Source organism: Terrapene carolina, unplaced genomic scaffold (genome assembly GCF_002925995.2).
Source record: "Terrapene carolina triunguis isolate 2854851 unplaced genomic scaffold, T_m_triunguis-2.0 Scaffold210, whole genome shotgun sequence".
NCBI classification, from domain to species: domain Eukaryota; kingdom Metazoa; phylum Chordata; order Testudines; family Emydidae; genus Terrapene; species Terrapene triunguis.
The window spans coordinates 32842073-32863767 of NW_020664561.1; the positions used below are offsets into that span (position 1 = coordinate 32842073).

General features: G+C 38.8%; 1 protein-coding gene across 1 annotated transcript in view; it reads left to right on the forward strand.

Annotated features, from left to right (window-relative positions):
- LOC113407210 (dihydropyrimidine dehydrogenase [NADP(+)]) overlaps positions 1 to 21695 on the forward strand; it is a 602627-nt gene that overhangs the window by 71606 nt on the left and 509326 nt on the right. Inside the window, exon 3 of the mRNA XM_026655393.2 lies at positions 15267 to 15349. Coding sequence (XP_026511178.1) covers positions 15267 to 15349 — 83 coding nt within the window. The remainder of the gene's footprint in view (positions 1 to 15266; positions 15350 to 21695) is intronic.

Here is a 21695-nt window from a genome sequence, read left to right on the forward strand (position 1 = left end):
TGCAGCACAGCAGCCTCTACAGTAGATTTGCCCACTCCAAGCTGATTCCCGACTGATGTTGCAAGCTTCCACAGTGCTATGGCCACTCGCTTCTCAACTGTGAGGGCTGCTCTCATTTTGGTGTCTTTGCGCTTCAGGGCAGGGGACAGCAAGTCACAAAGTTCCATGAAAGTGGCCCTATGCATATGAAAGTTTTGCAGCCACTGGGAATCATCCCAGACCTGCAATACTATGCGGTCCCACCAATCTGTGCTTGTTTCCCGGGCCCAGAATCGGCGTTCCATGGCATGAACCTGGCCCAATGCCACCATGATCTCCCAATCGCCACATGCCGTGCTTCTAGGAACATCTGTGTCCATGTCCTCATCAGTATAGTAATCGCACTGTCATCACTTCCTCGCCCGGTTTTGCAGGTACTGCACATACTGCTGGATAATGCGCGAGATATTTACAGTGGTCAAAACTGCAGCGGAGATCTGAGCGGGCTCCATGATTGCCGCACTATGGCGCCTGCACAGGTAATCCTGGAAAAAGGGCTCGAAACGTACGAGAGCTGTTCGGGTCAAGATGGCCGATAAAAGGCGGTAAATGGTTGTCTTCTGTAGCTTTCATGGGGTCGGGAAGCTTGCTAGAGCTGCAAGAGCGGGAGAGCAAAGTTTGCGGAGAAAGCGTGAGCAGAGTTTGTGGCAGAAGCTGTGCGGCTCAGTTCAAGATGGCCGAAAAACAGCGGGGAATTGTTGCCTTCTGTAGCTTGCACGTGAGCCCAGGACAGACAACATGGAAAATTAGCTAGCAATGCAAGAGCGGGAGAGCAGAGTTTATGGCGGAAGCTGTGCTGCTCGGTTCACGGTAGCCGAAAAAAGGCGAGAAATGGTTAGATAAAAGAGTAGATAGAAAGACGAGAGGACATGCGAGGTGGATTCATAGTACCAGGAGACAGGAGGAGCACCGTACTGCACCGTCTGCTGGCAGTATGGTGTCTACCGTAGCTTTCACGGAGGGAGGCGCGAGTGACAGCACACACCCAGAAACACCCACGAGAATGTTTTTGCCTCATCATGCACTGGGAGCTTAACCCACAATTCCAATGGGCGGCGGGGACTGCGGGAACTGTGGGATAGCTTCCCACAATGCACCGCTCCAACATTCGATGCTAGCCTTGGTACTGTGGTCGCCCTCCATCGAATTCGCGCGCTTTAGTGGGGACACACAACACCGGATGTATAAAATTGCTTCCGAAATTTCGAATAGAATAAGTTCGAATTAATTTCGTACTGTAGACGTACCCTCAGGCTCTCTCTTTCTACTACAGTAAGGATCCTCAAATATCACAGGGGGAAATTTGTTTCATTGCTCTCTAAGTCTTCTGTTGTGCCACAAGACTGCACTCAGCTTGTGTAGTATTCCAGGATAGAAGTCAATCCACAGTCTGCTTTCTCTGCCCTTCACCCAGTTAGTGGGAAGTGCCTTAGTATTTTAATGTCATATGTTGCCTCACATGATTGATTGTTTTTATTTGTACAAGCAGAATTTTCCAGATATCTGAATTTTCTTTGAGTATTGGACTGAAGTGTGTAGTGCCCTGTTCCCACAGGAGGGGCACCCTGCCTTCTTTACCAGTTACTGCATCATATATTCCAGGGAGGGGAGCGGTTGTTGCAGAGTCCTCCCTTAATTGTTCCATTGGGGTAAAGGGGCTTTGGCTGCACATCAACAACGGTGGGATCCTTCATTCACATGCAGTGGTTAGGAGTTTGCACTCAAATGAGTGGAGTTAAACTCCTAGAGTTCTGAGTCTTTCAGTACCTAACAGGTGCTTGGATATTTTGTATGGAGGATTTAATAAATCAAGGGACTTCTTGGAGGGAGATCTTGCTCTTGCTCTCGGTTGAAGCTTGTAACTGTCCGTTCTGTTGAGGATAATATCCCCTAAGGGTATGGCATCATCAGAAGTGCTCCCCAGCTGCATTGCTTCCACTGTGCTTGGTGACCTGCATGTTACTGTCCCAGATACCACAGGAAGAAAGACAAGACACCAGGAAAATGGTTTAACTAGGCAACAACATTAACTTAATAGTTCTGGTAAACTATCTGGCAAAAACTCATCTGGTAGGGGTAAATCTTCCACCAGTAATTTGTACCATCTGGGAGAGGGCTGTTCTCAGGCCTACCCCTTATAAACCTTTAAACTGGTTCTAGCACTGTTGCTGGGACCCACTGTCCTCCCCTCATTTGAGAGTTGGATGAGTATGGGGAAAAGGGTTTGGCCACCCTGCTGCAGCAGACATTTGGGTGCCCCAACCTCATTCACCACCTTGTTTAGGAGAAGCCGCCTCCTAATTCACTTCCGATTCTGGTTCATCTGAGAACTGGACCGTTGCTGAATAATTAATTCAACTGGGCACCTGCCAAATTGCAACATTATGCATTTTACAACCTAATCTACCCACTGGGTCTCTGGCTGCTGAGAAGGAGGTGAAAACCCTCTCCATGCCCAGGCCAATCTTACAGTGAGGATAAAATTCTAGAATAAAAGCATTGATTAGCAAAAGTCAATGACTCGTAAAATGCCCACAGCAAGGCCTAAAAATCTGGTTGTATTTTAATCCCCAAAGAAGGAGGGTTGAGCTTTTGTTCCCAGTTGTAAATTGGCACCTTGGACAGGGGAAAGGGATTAAAACTTCCCTTCACTAGCACAGGAGATATTGTACTAATGCTGCATCCTTCTATCTGGTGAACTGTCCAAGGATTCCCCTCCCCAAGCCCAGAAAGAAGTTGAATGCCACGAGGAAAGGAGGAAAATCAGGGGGATTCAATCCTTGAGGGGGGCTAACAGGTTTTCTTTCCCCTGTTGGCTCAGACAAAGCTTCTTCATCTCAGAGGCTGCAGGCCAGTAGGCATTCTATTTAGTGGCATCTCTTGTCTTCTCTGCTTCTTTTGCTGGATATTGTTTTCAGCAATGGCTTTGCTGTCTTGCCACATTTTCTACAGGTTTTTGTTCTTCCCTCTTGGGTTCTTTGGTTTACTACTCTGTGTTTGTTATGCTGCGTGCTTTGTTCCAATGCTTCTTTCAGACATGTCTTTCTCCTCTTCACTGTATCAATATTATCAGATATGTTGTTCCCCAGCTGAAGCACATGGTGTCTGCATTTGCCCTGGCAACAGTTTGAATGGAAGCACAATACTCTGCATTTGTGTGAATGTGAACAGTTTTATGAATTTACCATTTGAAATTTGCACATGGACTATACTCACAGAAAAGTTGGCAGAATGCTGTCTCAACTGAAATTGGAAGGGTTTTCGCAGCTTTAGTTACACTGTAAATTATAGTGTGGTGCTTTATTTTTTTAAATTTTGTAATTGATTTACCTTGTGATTTAATTACTTGCCTTTTAGGTTTAAGGAATTCTTTTTTTTTTTTAATTGAGAAAGTAAAATCTGAAGTGCTTTTCCACCAGTTAGAAATTTCCAGTTACATTGGTAGCACTGATGACAGTTAGCATATTATTAAAAACATTTCTAAAATTTCTGTAGAGTTCCAAAACAGCTTTCTCAGTAAAGCATTCTCATATCAATACCACTCTTACACAAATACTCTCGCTTTCGGGGACCACATATTTATGTGGAAGACATTAAGGGTGAGTTATATGGTGCATTTTCATATATGTACAATGCCACAGTACATCAAAGAGAATATTTTTCTGGAATACTGAGTGAACAAACTAATGCTGTTAGGCTAATGAGGCATTGATTACCACCCAGGATCCTAGTTAACACATTTTCTTGTATTGCTTTTATTGATTACAAAACTTAAGGCCCCTTTACTATTGGAAGAGTATCTGCTATTGTTGAGGTATTGATAAACATAGTTTTATATAGATGGCTCTTGTAGAATGTTCAAAATCATTTAAAGAACCCTATTGGCCAGAGTGAATGTATAAAGTAATGTAAAGATTGCTTTATAACAAATGTTCATAAATTATGAATGATGTAGTGTCAAATGTTATGTAAACACCCTAGGGTTCAAGATAGTCTTTCTCAAGATAATAGGAATATGTACATTTAAAAAAATAAAAATTAGATTTCTTTTCTTAGTGAACAGCTGGTCATGTATCGTTTTAAGCTGCCTCTACTCCCTGCTTTGGAATAAGAACCCCTTGAGAACATACCAGAAGGAGTCATAGCAAATAGGGAGGAATTTAGTAGGTCTTTATTATGCAGAACGTACAGTTTTACAATATGTATCAAACACGTTTTTAAAAAAAAGAGCATATTCCATGTATGAATCAAATGGATGCTAGGTTACCCTTTAGCAAATGGCATCTATGTGATCTAATTTATGTTACTATAGCAAAGTTTCTAGGGGTTTTCCTATATAGGAATATAACAACTGTATAATTGTAATGAATCGTAGCAGCAACACTACAATAAATGAAAAATGTATGTTTTAATCATTTTATCCAATAGCAGATGGGTGCTTAATCTGTGAAAGGAGATCAATGGCACCATTTAGCTTTTTGTGGTGTTTCAGTGTAGAAAGGCAATCTGTTCCAAGTCAAAAAAAAGAAAAAAAAAAAAGAAAAAAAAAGAAAAAGTAAGCTAAGAGTGTCTAGGTTTTATAGGAACAAAGCTTTTGCTTTAACAGTTACATAAGTTCATATTGAAAGAAGTTGGCATAGATGTCTAAATTCATAACAATTGTCTATTAGTCTGTTTTTAATAATTTTTGTTTGGCATGTAATCCTGTTTAATTAGATTCCACTCTCTGTTGTTTCAAGATTCCATAAACTGGAGTCTTATATACCAGCTGCTAAAGCAGGAGTTACTGTCTAAATGATATTCACAATGAGTATTTGGAAGGTTTACAATTATACCCTTGCTAATAAATTGTGCTATTTTCCCCAACAATTTTAAGTGCTAATCTTCAGAAGGCATTTTAAAATTAGCTAAAATTCTGTCAAGAGATTTACAAAAATTGTTAGCATGAAGATAATTATGTCACAGTCCTTGGACTCCATCTCTGATTGTGTGCATAAATCAGAAAATGTCAGCTGTGTTTTCCCTTAATAATTATCCTTGCAGCAATATATTACAGTTTAAATTCCTTTTATAAATTTGCTTCGGGTTTATAAAACACAAGGCAGTTATTTCTAAAGTTTTCTACTGATTAAATAATTCAGAGATTTTCCAGAATAACAAGTGATTATCAGTGCTAACATTTTATATATCAGTAAGCAGATCAATAGGGAAATATACACTCCATATTCATTATAAAATCATCCTTAGAAGCCCACTGTCTGAGTGTAATAAATGTTTTTAAGGCGGCTGATAATACAGTATGTCCCAAATTTTCATGTCCACATGGGTTGGGTTTTTTCGCCCTTTTTTGTTGGTTTTTTTTGGAGCCCAAGTTGAGACATCTTTTGCCTGATTTGCAAAGATTTTAATAAATCTACAGTGGAAGCTGCAGGTCTTGAAAATCAGGCATACGCTGTCTCAAATTCAGCATCCAAAAATCTAGGTGCATATGCATTCAGTGTGCACTACTGAATACTCAGCTGCGTGTCACTTTAGAAAATTAAGAGCAAACATACCACATGTCTTTATGTTCTTGCTTGTTATACTAGAGTGTGTCTGAAAAGAAACTCTAATAGGGCCTGATCCAAATTCCATTGAAGTTAATAGAAAAAGTCCCCTTGACTTCCGTGGGCTTTGGATCATGTCTATTTTGTATAATGAGAAACACCATTCTCTGACTAATATCAATAATTTGCATTTAGACAAGACTAGAACCTAAACACAGAAATCCATATATTCCTATGATCTGCAAGTGGTAGAGGGGAAATGAAAATAGCAGCTTTTGTTGGAAAGAGCTCTAAAAAATCACTGCCCTGGATAAAGGTAGCTAAGAAGTATGGTGAGACACCACATTGAATTACAAGAAGGTGCCCCATGTGCCATATTATCTGTGATGTTTCCTTGCATAGAGGAAAAGGGGATGTGGCCTGTGATCAAGTGGGAGAGGTCAAATGGGCTCCCCCCCCAACCAGTAAACTTCAGTAATTTATGCAGAAAACAATGTTAGCAAGTTACTTATGATGGGTGGCCTAAATACCAATATGGATGGAGCTCAGCATGCCATTACACAACCATTGACAGCATGGGTAACAGACTCAAGATTGTGAAAGTTCTGGAGGAAACTGCAGAATAGCACCAAGGGTGTGATGGGGGTGGAGGGGACGCATGTTGGTTTTCCAATGCTGTTTATCACTTTATTGACACGCCTGATTCACTTTGTAATGTCAGGCCTGGCATGCAGACTCAGAACCATGTTGTTGAGCAAGGTTCTCTCATTTTGTGCAGCAGATCTTTTCATGCCACTCCTGTCTTTCCACACACATTGCTACAGAAGTAGGCATGTGGCTCAGAAAATGTAAAGTTGCTCTACCAATACTGTCAAGTATCAGAGGGGTAGCCGTGTTAGTCTGGATCTGTAAAAAGCAACAGAGAGTCCTGTGGCACCTTTAAGACTAACAGATGTATTGGAGCATAAGCTTTCGTGGGTGAATGCGCACTTCATCGGACATGCATCCGACGAAGTGGGCATTCACCCACGAAAGCTTATGCTCCAATACATCTGTTAGTCTTAAAGGTGCCACAGGACTCTCTGTTGCTTTCTACCAACACTAACATTTTAGAAGTAGTAATCCTAAATACTGAGTATTCTCTGGCATCTCTGGGCAGATCGGCCCTCCAGGAGAGAGGAATTTTGGCACCAGTTTCCTCAGTGGAATTGTAATCATATCTATTCTGCTTTAACGGTGTGCAATTTCAGCTGTCAGTTTCTTGTGGCAGTGATCATTCTGAGATAAGCATAGGACTGGGAATTGGAAAACTCCTCCCGAGTTCTAACCTTGGCTCTTCCACTGTCATGCTGGGTAGCCTTGGGCAAGTCATGTAGTCTCTCTTTCTGCTTTAGTTTCCCTCACTATATAATTGGGATGATACTTATCTACTTCAAGGGTGATGTGAGGATTAATTAGTTAATGTTTGTACTGCGATTTTGAGGTTTGAGAGCCAAATAATACAAGGCAAAAAATGAAAACACTTCTAAAGTGACTAAAATTCAGAGTGCCTTGCTAAGCCTATCAAGTGTGGGTATTATACTAATAGTAATTAGGTGACTCAGTCAGTAACTTCTTGAAACAAGGGGTTTGGCAATGTAAAGACAGATTTTGAAACAAGTTCAAGGCCAAATTTCCAAGTGCTCAACACCCACAAGTGGGGCTGATTTCCCAAAGAGCTCAGGTTCCATTTAGCCACTTAAATAAGGGCCAGGTTTTTAAAAGTGATCAGCACCCAGCGGCTGTCATTGGAACATCAATGGGTACCGAACCTACTCAGTGCCTAACCTACTCAGTTTGTCTGAAAATCTGGTCACTTATTTTGTTGCCTACATGGGATCTGAGTCATTTTGAAAATCTGGCCTTGAGTGATTTCCTTCTAAAAATTTTGGCCAGAAAGTTTCTGAAAGTGCTTAATAGTTTTTATGTAGAAGTCTAAATCAGTGTTTCTGGGATCCTGAAACCGTGTCCTATTCAAAACTGACATAAGTAGGTGAACCTCAAACTAAGGCTCCTAATCTTTGAAAGTAAGGGTAGGATGTTGAGATCCAGTGGTTGAAATCTAAATTGCAGTTCAGTCTCTTGGTCCCTTTTCTGTTATTGGTTCTGTCTGATATGACACAGGAATAGAAAACTCGGTGTTCCCTATGATAACAAACAGAGCAGAAGAGAGATGCAAGTGCTGATTTGTAACTTAGCATCCAGAGTTCTTTGCTTTAAAGGGGGTTCTCAAGTGGCAAAATTGTTTATGCTCTTCCTCTGTTGTGGAACAGACAGGCACAGTTAGACTTTGCTGCTGAGGTTTCTTCTGATTTAAGAAAAGGAAATGTTTGATTATCATCCTGTGAATTGGTGGAAGATAAAAAAGGCAAAAATGAAAACAGTCACTATTGGATCCAAACTTGTTGTTTAATGATAGATTTTTTTCCCCACAGAAATGTTCTTTGAGATGTGCCTGTTGGAGTAAAGTGGGCAAAGAAAAAAATTAATAAAACAGCACGAACACTTGGAACATTTTTATTATCATTGCAAAGAAATAAACCTCCAGAGCACAGCAATTAACCCCACTTATGCAATGAGGATTTCACTGCTAAAGCAATACCTACACTTGGAACAAATCTCATATCGCTTCCCTAGGAAGCAAGGCAACTTTTGAAAACAAATGACCCCATATACTCAGTACTTCTAAACTCAGAATATTGAAAATTATTCACCATTTGCTACTGAAGCAGGCTTTTGGATTTTAAAATAAGCAATAGTTTATGTATAGGTCTTGTTTGAGGCTTTACACCGATGTCATTTGTCAGATGTAATGCCAGTCGAAGTGAATGGAAAGATTCCCATTCACTTCAGTGGTCTTGAGATCTGGCCATTAATGAAAAAAATTAGATATCCTCATATGTCAAATATCTGAAGAATATTATATTTGTAACTGAAACCATGTTTATGTACTTCTTTTTTTAAGGTAGGAGTTGGGGCATGAAAGTTCACCCTTTAAAGCATCATGCTCTAGCATCAGCAGCAACAGAAAATTCAAGCCCCAGAGGTTAGAGCTGCTAATTTTTTAGAGACAGGAATCATTGTACATTTCTTGCAGTCTTTACTAAAGCAACATTCATATTGATATTATGGGAGGTTTTCCTCAGTAAACATTGTAGAATTTATCTCCATAAATATTTGGAGGAAGCTTGATCTTCCTAAGCAAAGTGATTAATATTTCTTAAAATAATGTTGTACCTCTTAACTTCAAGAATTCAGTAGTCCCACTGGACAACAGTATTTCCACCTAAAGACACTCTCCACAAAAAGGTAGAGGGTATTTTAAAAAAAAACCTTTTGATTTGCAGCATGTCAAGTAGGATAAGATATCTAGTCAACTTCAGTGATACAGGCAGCTTTAGAATAGGTCTTACAGCTATTGTCAGATCAAAAGATTTTTTCCCCCAACTACCTAGAAATGTGTGTAAGACCTTATCTGTAATACTGATATCTTTGAAATTCTTATGTAAAGTATTTCAAGATACAGTTAAACTACCAGAAAATGGCTTAGAGCATGATCCTGCCCTCATCTGAGTCAATGAGAGATTTGCAATTGATTTCAGTGGGAGTGGGATCAGTTCCTTGATCAGTAGTAGCTCACAGGATGGTTTAGCTTGGGTTATGGGATAATGATCTTGTCAAAACTCAGACTCCTAAGCCCTCCATGATGTAGTGTAGTAACAGTGCCTGCTGTGACTTAGGGAGACTCTGTGTGATGACACTAGGCAGCACAAGTGTGTTTTAGATACTCTGTGAGTTTCAGAGCCAGAAGGTACTTCAGGATCTGGCTTTGAGCTAGGAGCTTGAATAAAGAATCACTTTTGTAACAGTAACCAAAGAAAAGGCAGGGCACAGCCAGGAAGTACAGACCACTTTACAAAAGCATGAGGCTGTTGAAGGGTTAGAAGGATGTTTTTGAAAGTAAGACTTCACTTCTCTCACAACCCTAACACACAGGTAATTCTTACACCTGGTGTAAGCCTTCTCATTAGTTCAACCCTTATTAACAGTCATGGGCCTGATTTGGGAAATTCTGAATTTCCTCCATGTTTGAAAGTGTTTTGGAGTCCTTGGCCTTGCTCAGCCTGTTAGAGGCAGAGTCCCACATTGTGAAGTTTGTGTCCAGATCTCAAGTTGCTATTGTTATTTATTAGTTAAAAATGTGCTAGGTGTGGTGCAAACATAGTTCAGGGAGACATGGTCACTGCCCAAAAGATCTTACAATCTATATAGATAAGGCAGACAAATTGCAATAGACAAATGATAGCAAAATGTTCCTGGTTATGTTAGGTGCAGGTCATGTTTGGGTTTTTTAATTCATCTCCCTTCTTTCCCCAGATCCATCCTTCTGCTTCATCCCTCACTGTACAGGTGCCCCATCAATTTTCTCTGCTTTGCTCCCATAACGTGCCTTCCTTCCTGTGTTCCCTGTGGCAGAGATTCAAGCTCTATTAGTGGGCTAGGGAAGCCATCAGATGATGCCAATGTTCAGTGAATCTGAAGGATGGGGATTTTCTGGGTTGAGACCAGGACAATTACCCACTTCCTGCAGTCACTGGCAGCTCTTGGGTGGGGACTCGGGGAGGGTGAGAAGGACTGTTACATTTTTTTCAGTGGTATTATTGTAATATTCTCTTTGTATTCAATGTTCTTATATGTAGTCTTTCTGTAGTAACCTGTATAGTCATAAAGAACTAGTATAAAATGGTGAACGTTTGTATTTTTTCATATGTGATAATGGGTTTATTTAAATGTGGTAATTATTATTATTTTGTAGAGAGACAGGATGAAATTTAATAGGTTCAATTTATTCCCTGTGGAAATGGAGCCTTGAGTCTCCGGGGAATTTTTTTCCATTTTGATACAGTAGTACGCTTTAGTTCAGGTCTAATATCTATTAAATAAACCACTTATTTATGTATCTGAACTTCTTTCCAATCCCTCTCGCTTCCAGTTCATTTCAGAACCTGAAACCTGACCTTTTATTTGAAGTGATTTATGTTAGAATTTTTTTTAAATAGACTTTAGGCTTTCATTTCCTTTTGGTTTTATGAACAATAGCACAACGTTTAATGACCTTGTTTCATTTAGTTTTGACTTTAATCATTTCTCCTTGTATTTGCTTTGCTATCATAAACCTCTTTGGGGTGTTGTTTGATTTGGTATCATATAGCACTATATGAATGTTAACAGAACGAAGATATAAAATACTATATAATTATTCCATCGCACGTGAAACTTTTAGACCTTATCTAGACCCATGGGGAAAAACTTGGCAGAAAGCCACCAAAGACAATTTTTTTCATTGCTTGTGGTTACATTTTCTACTATAATTGCTGCTGAAACCTGAACACCTGGGAGTTTAATTGCTCATTATAGTTAAGTCTTTGCAGTGTCGTTGACCAAAAAAATACAACGGTCCTATGCAATATATTTATGATATTAATCTAGCCTTTATTGATATATAGAGTACAGTGAGTTTTATCCTTTTTTTCCCTTTTAGACTTCTGAATGTACAATTCATCCTGATCATGGTTTGTCAAAGTTGTGGCATTTGCCAGTGCTGTAGTTAAGAGCATGATTAGACTTGTGTTAGAACTTCCTGTTTTCATATGTTCATAACTTTTTGAAAAATCCTTTTTTGTTGGCTGAAATTTTTTACACTTGGTCTCAGCCAAAAGCTGACTTTAATTTTTATTTACTTATATCTTTGGAATCATTGGTAACGAGTGACCAGTGGGCAGGTGTTCGTTTTCCATTTTTGTGGGGGAGCAACAACCTGCTGCTGCTACTTCTGCCCATATATTGCAGTAGTGGCCTTGCAGCAGTTTCACCCCAGCTATTGCAGACCGAGGATTCCGTTTCTGATCCCCACATACAAGTGGATAAGATTCCTGGGGTTGAATGTCCTTTTCCGAGTACTTCACGGATATCCAGAAAATTCAAGGCCTTGAACAAAGTTACTTTGATTATTGAATCCCACTAATTAGGAATGATAGTTGCAAACCATACACAATTGCCATTGTCCCCTGAAAAGGTATTTTTAAATAGCTCTGAGAGCTGGGGGTGAAAGTCATATCTGAGCTTGACTGATCAACAAGGTCTTATGCTTTTATGTGTTTGCAAGGGGTGCTGAAAGGCTTTATGTATGATCACAATAAAAGACTGTACTTGTCTTGTGGGACAGTGATATCCTTTCAGAAATGGTTAAAGAAATCAAGTGTCCATGCTGATTCTTGTATACACCATAAAGATGCACCTGAATACCTTGATAGGTGTGGATGGAGTGGTTCCATTCTGTTTTCTCTCAGAGGATTGGATGATTGCTCTGCTGACCCTAGGGCTCACTCCTGAGGTGTACTGCTGTGTCCACTCACATGTATGAAAAACCACAGGGGGGAGGATAATTAAGTGGTATGGGATGCTTGTCCTAGTTCACATACGTGTCTCTAGTTCATCTGCTCTGCATGGTGAAGTTGATGGCTCTTCCAGTGCCTAGCCAAGATTGGGCCTTGGATGAGAGCTAGTTGGCTGCAGTTCAGACTGGGAAAGACAAAGGTAATGTTGGTTGAAAGCAATTGATGGAAATGACAGGAGTAAGATCTTCTGTCTCAAAAAAAGGAGATTGCATTTATTGGTCTAGGTTTGTAAATTGGGTGCCTTGTTGATTCCTTGGCTACTCTTGGATGTACAGATATTTGTAGTCAAGGGGGATTATTCGTTAGCCCGTTGCTAGGCTAGAAGATTGCAGACTTTTCTTTGAATGTGGATTTACCACCTTTGTTACTCTCCAACTAAATAAACGTAATGTGGTCTACGTAGACCATGAGGAAAAGTTGGCTAGAGCAGACTCTGGTGGTACTTAGCAGTGCTTTCCACCTGGAATCTCTGGAGCACTGCTGGTAATGTATTCCAGTTTGTTTACAGGTGCAATTGAAAGGGGGCTGATTTTGCTCTGTAAAATCCTGTATGATTTTCCTATGTGTCTCTCCTCATATTTTATACCCACAGTAGGGGACAGCTGGGACATTCCAGCTCATGGTTCCTAGATGGTGTCCAACTATGGCTGGAAGTAAGGTGTTCTCAATGAAGGGCCCTATGCTCTTGAACTTATCTTCCTCCTTCACTTTTGAGCAACAGAGCTTTGGCTGTTGAGTTTGGCATGCCCCAAATCCTGTCTCTTACCCCAGTTTTTTTGGAGGAGTAGAAGGTCTGATTTGATTTGGTTGTGAAGAAGCATTTAGTGTTGAGTAGACCTGGAGAAAATGTGTTGCCCAAAACTTTGGTTGGCAAATAATGCAGATTTGGGTCACATGAAAAATGTCATGAATTTGTGTACATATAGCAAAAATGTTTAATTGAAAACAAACAAACAAAAGTTAAAAAAAAAATTAAAAAATGAAAAGATTGTGTTTTGTCATTTTTGAAATAGCATTTAGATTCTTTGATTTGAAATAGGGCTTTTTGTGTTGAAATTTTCTTTAGTTTTTTTAAAAAGAAATATAAATGTCAAAATCAGAACAAAAAATTTTGGTTCAGGTCAAAATAAATGTTTTATTTGACCCAAAATAAATTGCTTTTACTACTTGGTTTTCTGACAAGTGTATTTGTGTGTGTGTGTGTGTGTGTGTGTGTTTCAGAATTGCCAGCAAACCAAAAAAAAAAAAAAAAAATCAGTTATTCACACAGCTTTGTTTCGGGGTTATGGTGGATCAGGAGCGCTTATATGGAATCACCATCATTGGAGGTTTTTAAGTACAGGTTGCACGAACATCTGACAGGGATAGTCTGGGATTCTTAATCTTGCCACAGCCCTGGGGGATAGACTAGAAGACCTCTTGAGGTTCCTTCAGCCTTACATTTCTATGAAATACTGGCATTGCCAAATTGAATTTCTCAGATGTATTTTATAGAATTGACCTGTCCGTATATGAGTTTACAGCCCAAAGAACAATGCACACAAATCTAAATAAAGAAATATTTTCTTGTAAGGCTAAATTCTGCTTGCCTTACTGACTTAAACTGAGAGTACTGACTTGAGTACTCTCGTTGACCAAGTGAGTGTGGTGAGAAGGATTTTACCATACAAAGGAGTACTGATTGTACTGCATGTGAGGAAAAAACTTAATCCAATGACCATCTTGGTAGTATGGTAGCATGCAGTGGTTTTTAAATGGCATTTAAAAAAAGAGATGACATAGAGAAAGTTCCTTACTCATGTAAGTTTATTTCGAATTATTTTTACTGATTTGAATTTTTTTATTGCATGTACAGTAAGCTGTTTAATAGTATGTATTAATTTCTGTAGCATTAGTTCAAAGTAAAAGACTAATTTTGATATTAGCTGGACAAGCTGATAAGACCTTTTAATAAAGTTCCATACAGAAGTCTGAATAGTATTTTTTCTTTCATGCAAGATATATATAATAATTGTGATAGCCATAGATTGGATATAATTATGAAAATGTAAAATGTGTTGACAGAAGAGAAGGGTATATTACGTTCATGTGTTCCATTTGTCCTTTTTTATCTTTTAAGATGTGCACTGTAAAATTCATCTATATATTATAAATAATGATAAACTACATGTAAAATAAGAATAAAATGTAAATAATTAAATTCAAAATGTGAATTGTTTTGTGTAAGCTGAATTTTGATTCTGATAAACATTGTTACTTTAGCAATTATAAGTGTGGAATGAAAATAGTAATTGAATAATAGTAATAATATTTGTGTTGTATTTCTCTAAAACTCAATATTATGCCTCCCAAAAGGTACTCACTTTGCAAAGTTAAAAATGACTTCAGAAGGTACATAGCAACAGAGAATCAGGCCTGTTGTTTCAATAGGAATTTGTAGAGGAAAAAAGGGGCAGCACTCTGAATAGTGGAGCTTGCTATATGTTTGCTAAGAATTAACAGATTACATAAGGAGAAGCCTATTTTGGTATAATTAAAAAAAAAAATTATTCTCGCAAAATTGCTAATTTCATTTTAATGAAATGGAAATACTACAGTCTTTTCATTTGGAAATACTAGAGCCTTCGCTTCTTCAGTTTGGAAAAAAAAACTTAATCAGCTGTTGTGATATCTTTATAAACAGATTCTCTTAAAGTTTGCTACAACATTTTGAAACTCATAGTATTTAGGTTGATTAGTCTTTTCATGTAATATGGAATATTTCATTTGTACATAATTTAATGTATAGATTATGATGTCTAAATTCAGCATATTGTATTTCTACTTTGCCACATTTGTAAGTTTGCCTGTTAGATATAACAGTAGTTTTGTAGCATTTTTTACTGCAAAAGAACACATCTGTTATTCCTTCAAAAAAATTGATATAGAAGAAAATTCTATATACCACACTATAGAACACTGATAAAAGCATTTCCATGACAACCATATCATAAGCTTTTGTTCTTACTTTGTTACTGAATTCACAGTGTCGCTTTTAATGACTTCTATGTAATTAAAACAGAATGCATAATTTGCGTGAATATATAAACAATATAAATCAGTTATGTTTGCTCTACAGTGAATATAATTTATGATGCTAGAATGCTGCTTAAGAATCTAATGTGGATTTTTCCATTTATTGCAGAACTGTGAGACGCTAGAAAATAATTTTGATGACATCAAGCATACGACTCTTAGTGAACGTGGGGCACTTCGAGAAGCAATGAGGTAAGTCTGGGTCACCATAGCAACAGTCACAGATGTGGTAAAGAAAGAGTCATTCTTCATTATTGGGGGAACAAATGAGTTCATTGCCACCATTCAGCTCTATTCTCTAAGGTATTAATTTGTCAGTGGAGAGGCGTCCCTTGAGGCTTTGGTTTTGAAGCTGCATAAATGTTAAGCCTCACTGCACAGTAAAAAACGTAAATGTTTAATTTGTTACTTAAAATGCTTAAGGGGTACCTTGTTTTATATTTATACTGAACTGTGTGAATGAATGAAAATATTGTTCATCTAAATTGTGTAAGTGTTAAAGAAATTGGTGGTGCTTTGACTGAGCCAGTATTTGCTCCTAATTTGTATTTAACTTTCTATATATAGTGTCCCATGTACTTTCTTTTTCTATTAGACTTTAACAGGATTACATTACTGTATTTTATAAAAAAAAATCAATGGTTTCCATCTTGCAAATTGAGAATAATATTTTTAACACAATACTTTATACTGTAGCTCCCTTTGTTTTATACATTCAGTATCTAGCATTATGCTTAAAACTTTTAAAAATAAATTAGAATTGCTCAATGAATGGATCTAATTCTGCCATCCTTACTCACGGTTGGGTAGTGCCTTGCTCCAGGAGTAGTCCAATTAAAGCCATTTGTACTTGGCCCAAAGCAAGGTACTGCTCAATGTGACTAAAGGTGGCAGATTTGGGTCCATGGTTTCTGAAGTATCTTTTATTCTTTGAAAACTAGTTTGGCCAATGTCAGAGGTGATGTAAATGATAATGGAAGTTATGTGCCAGTAAGTGACCCTGAAAGCAGGGGCAGTAAAAGGAAAATCTTAACAGGGGCAAAAATATGTAGCAGTGCAGACCCCACTTTATTTAACTTCTCTTTGGTATCAAACAGTATAATTTTAAGATTGGACAACAACAACAAGTCTGAGACTGCTGGCAAACATATGCCACCAATTCATTTGGTTAGTATTCATAATCCCTTTAAATTTACAGATATTCAGATGAGCAAGTTTTTATCTACAGGCTTGTTCACAGTGCTCTTGCTTCCCATGAACAACAGTGTAAATAACTGTTCACAAGAGTGTTCACACATGAAATGCAATCTTGGCTGTTTTGAAAGCTCTTATTACTTGAACAACAAATCCACTTCTATCTGAATATTTTCACTTACTATTGTTCACATAACAATTGAAGTTGAAAGATTAGATACATTATTTTTGGTTTTTCATTTTCTTTACTTCATGCATTTGAGAGCAGTCTGTGTGTAGAAATGTTTGGTCTTGCTTCTGTATATCCAGTCTGTTTCCTCTGTTGGTGTGAGTCTTCCACACTGCAACAGGAGAGAGAAAACAATAGTAAACATAGAAAAGTGATTTGGGGGCAGATGTGGCATGTGAAACTACTTTTAAACACTTTCTTTTAAACAGACTAGATTTCAAGAAGATGGTCTGTTTCTAACAGTCCGTGTTACAACATTTCACAGTTACAGTGGCAGCATTTTGTGCCATGTGGCTCACCAAAGTTTACTGTTAGATTTTGCTACATGCTTTCTCTGGTGGTCAAAATTCTATGGCCAATGGAATGACAGAATTTCAAAGGCTGTATACCTGATACAAGGGGCTGTTTTGGAGGTGTATGTTGTTCTATATGCTAGGTTCGCTCAGAAGCACCAAAGTGGTTTAAGACTTTTCACAAACTTCCTTTTCAGCTATCTCATTTCTTGGTGGACAAATGCCTTTTGTTCCACTTTGCAATCCTCTTTTTCATCTGATAAGCAGCTTTCATTCAGCTGAATTTTCTTGTGTTGTTAATGAATTAAATAAAACCGTTCTAACTTGTATTAGCAAGTTTCACTTGATTATACTTTAATAACTTCATATAACGCAGAGGTAAGTCCTCATATCTGTTTGCACAAGTGAATAAACTGTATATATGGATGAACATTCATTGTTCTAGGGCATCACAGTTTTCAGAAGTGCCACAAAGCCACACATGTCCCTGAATGCTTAATTTTCTTTTTTGGATCTCCGATAAACCTGAGAAGTGTGTAAAATGACAAGTAGAGAGTTCTGTATTGACAATCCTCATGCACACCGTTTATTCCATCAAGTACTTTGGAGGAAAAAATCTTGTGCCTGGAAATGTGGCACAGCAGCACGTTGTTTTTGATGGGAGTATCCAAATAACTTGCTCCATAGGGCTAAAACTTCTCATGGTTTTGAGAACCACCCCTGTTTTGGGGTAATTGAGTATCTTGCCTGATCACACACCAAGTGAAGCCAATGACAAAACTTCTATTGACTTCAGTGGTACAGGATCAAACTCCATGAGCAAATTAGTCATGTATAATTATGCTTCCAAGTACATAAAAGGTCGTTACAAGGAGGAGGGAGAAAAATTGTTCTTCTTAACCCCTGAGGATAGGACAAGAAGCAAATGGCTTAAGTTGCAGCAAGGGTGGTTTAGGTTGGACATTCCTAACTGTCAGGGTGGTTAAGCACTGGAATAAATTGCCTAGGGAGGTTGGGAATCTCAATCACTGGAGATTTTTAAGAGCAGGTTAGACAAACACCTATCAGGAATGGTCTAGATAATACTTAGCCCTGCCATGAGTGCAGGGGACTGGACTAGATAACCTCTCGAGGTCCCTTCCAGTCCTATGATTCTATGCTAATACATCTTTGAGGGTCAGATCAGTGGAAAGACTCCTATTGATGTCTAAGGACTTAAAATTAGGCCCTGAGAGAACAAAGATATATTCCGGCAAAGCTATTGTATATTTTTCTGAGTGGACGATACAACTCAGATCCTCAAATACATGTGTGATTGCATGTTTGGGAAAAGTGTGTAGAGAGGGGTTACACAGAGAGACTCAAATTGTGTAGCCATGGTAAAACCAAACAATCGATAAACCTAGTCAGATAGTTAGGTAGATCTCAGATGAGCCCTAAGTTTAGTGGGAAGTCTGCTCAAATTTATTCTGATTTGCCAGAGTGTCACTGCTGCTCTACCAGATAAGAGCCACAAATGAACGTTTCTCTCCAGTAACCTAGTTTGGAACAAGACCTCCCATTTTATCTTTCTTTTGTGGGGGAAAAAAACACTCAATTTAACGTAGGTTTAAACATGCTCCTAGAATATGAATATCACTGTACTTTGTATAAAAAGGGTCTTCTGTCTTCTTCTCTTTGATTCCTGTCCGTCAGCTCAGAAGAGACGATGGGACTGAATGAAGTGTTTCCCCTCTTTCTGTCTTGTACCAGCTTTGTGGCTTAGTTAATCCTTAAACCTTTTTATTCTATGTCATTCCCCACCATGTCAATCCAATGCATCATTGGTCTTCCTGTCTTCTAGGTCCTTGCACTTTGGTATGTATTGTCAGGTATGGTATCTTTTCCAGGTCCATTCTTGACACAAATCCAAGCTATCACAATCATCTGTTTTGGATCGTCTGTAACAGCTATCTTCTCATTTCCTTTTTTATGTTTTGCTTTCTTGAAATTCAGTATTTCCCTCAGCCACTTCATTTTGCAGTCAATATAGTTCGTTCATTAGCTTTCTTCATAGTCCAACATGCTGACCTGTCTGAGCAGCAGTATGACAATTGTCTCAGATATGCTGATTTTCATTTTTATTGAAATGTCTTGAGCCTTCCAGACCTTGCATAGTTTTCCAAATGCAATACCAGCAAGTCTGGTAGTTCTTTTATGTCATCTTCACAATTCCCATTCTTCTGTACTAGTCCTCCAATGTACGCAAATGTTTCCACTTGTTCTAGTTCTTTGTCTCCAAGTTGGATCTTTACGTCTTCCTCTTATCTTGCAGTTGCAATAATTATTGTCTTCTCTGTAGTGATCTTCATTCCAAATTTTCCACTTTCCTGATCTACTTTGTCAGTTATTCTCTGTAAATCCTCCTTGGTCAATGCTGTGAGCTCAGTATCATCTGTGAATCTAAGTTTATCCACTCTCCGCCCACATAACATGACTTTTCCTGTTTCATCTATCAGTGCTACAGCCATTATGGCTTCCAATACCAAGTTGAACAAATCTGGCAATAACATGCATCCTTGTCTTCAATGGTCATTGTGAACCATTCTTTTAGCTTCTTGAGTACTCTCACCACCCTCATCAACTTGCTATAGATGTTTTCTAACAGCTTGGTCAATTTCTCCAGGTTGCCATACTTTCTCGAGGCTTGCCAAAACCCTTTTCTGTCAAATGCTATTAAAAGCCTGTTTGAAATCTGTGAAGTAGTAACAGGTTTAGTTGTGTTCCATGTACTTCTCCAATATCTGTCTTATCATAAATAATTGATGTATTGTATTTCATCCTGATTCAAGCCTGTTCCTCTGCAAGCACCACTTCCATGTACCTCATCATTCTCCTCTGGAACATCTTAGTGAATGCTTTTTCTGGCATGCTCAATAAGCTGATTCATCTGTAGTTTTTCTTATCTCCTTTTTTGTAGATCGGTACTATTATTGCTTTCCCCCATTCGCTCAGCACTTGCTCTTGTTTGTAAATCTTGTTAAATAGCTTGTGGATCACCTTTACTGTGTGTTTCTGGCAGCTCTGCAGTTATGTTGTCACTTCCCTTTTTCTTTTTAAAACTTTCTATTGAGATCTTTACTACTTAGAATTCTAGTATCTGTTCTCCCACATTTGTACTGGGAAGCTTTTCCAGAACTGTTTATTTAGTGTGTTCTGCACATTGTACAGCTCTTCAAAATGTTTTTTGATCACTTATTCTTTGGTTGTTCATCCTCAATTATTTGCCCCCGTTTTTCACTGCCAACATCTTCAAATCATGTGCCCCACTTAGTTCTCTTATCTTGCGATAAAACCCGTGTTGCATTTTTCTTCACATATTCTTCCTCTTCTTTTACATTGTTTGCTTGTTCCGTTGTTTCTGTCACTCTTCACTTTTGATTTGATCTCTCTGGTCCCTACACTGAGACAGGACAGACATTGTGACATACTGACTTACAAGCCTTCTTCAGTTCTAAGTCTAATTGTTTGCACTGGAGAAGCTGACTGAATAGAGGATCATTCCTAACAACAGTTGATGCATGTATGGGGTCCTTCCTTTGCAGTCTTGCATGTTTGGATTGGCTCCAGCCTGTAAGAGGGACTCTAATCTGTGTCATCTCTGACATCACAGATGGCAAGTGCTTCTTGGAACTGCATGATGCCACAAGGTGCAGAGCAATCTCCTGTTTTCCCAGTGTAGCAACATTCACATGGGCACTATTTTTAATGAGAAAATTGGCAGCAAACTTATCTCCTCTTTGGATGGCTTTGTGTAACAGACTCCAACCTTTCTTGTTCACCATATCCGCATCAGTTTTGTAATTGACCAGTGTGGTTGCAATGCTTTCCAATCTTTGAGAGAGAGGGATAGATCTAAAGGAAGGTCTCCAGTGTGATCCAGTTCATTGAGCTTCCCAGACAGCTGTGAATTTACTTCAGGAAGATACAGAAAAACTGTGTCTTCTTCTTCACTTTAATAGCTTTATGCAAAGGATATTCAGTCTTGGATTTGAACATTTTGTACAACTGCTGAGCACTCATACAGCTGAAGTCTTCTTTCCACAAGTCATCCCAGTAACTAGCAATTATTTCAGCACAGTATTTCATTAAAATGCTAGTATTCAGCACCTCTGCAATCTGATAGAAACAAATGCAGTTCCTGATGTTTACTGCTGATGTGACTCCTTTTTCACACCTTTCCCTAAGGAGCTGTAGTTGAAACAGATTAGCTAATTTCATCAGTTTTGTCAAGAATACGTCATCTTCTCTCAGCTCTAGCTCATCTATGTAGATCCAGTACAACATTGCTATGGTCACCTCGGGGTCAGCGTCTGACAGATCCAACTCTTCAGATGACACTAGGTTGGCTAGACTCTAAGTCTCACTGTGGGCACTGATACGTTTGTCCCCAACCTTTATCTTCAGATCACTATATATTGCTTCTGCTCATAGAGTTCAACTACAATGGTGAGAAGTCAACTGATGAAGGAGTCACTGGCATTCTTTTTGTTACATTCTGCAGCCAAAAGAGTACATCTCTTCTCTGTATCAGCTAGTTCCTTCTGCAGCTTTATTCATTCCTGGCAGAGAAGCATTAGGTACTCCTCCACCTTCGCCACCTCCTCTTCCACCATCTTGGGTCCAATCACCTGTTCCTCTCACAAGAATCACCCCCCATCTCCAGGACCCTCTTGGTCAAGTGCTCTCACAAGATCAGAAGACCTGAGTCCACCCCTTCCAGCCCTGGCCGGCAGGGCTGCCCAGAGGATTCAGGGGGCCTGGGGCAAAGCAATTTTGGGGG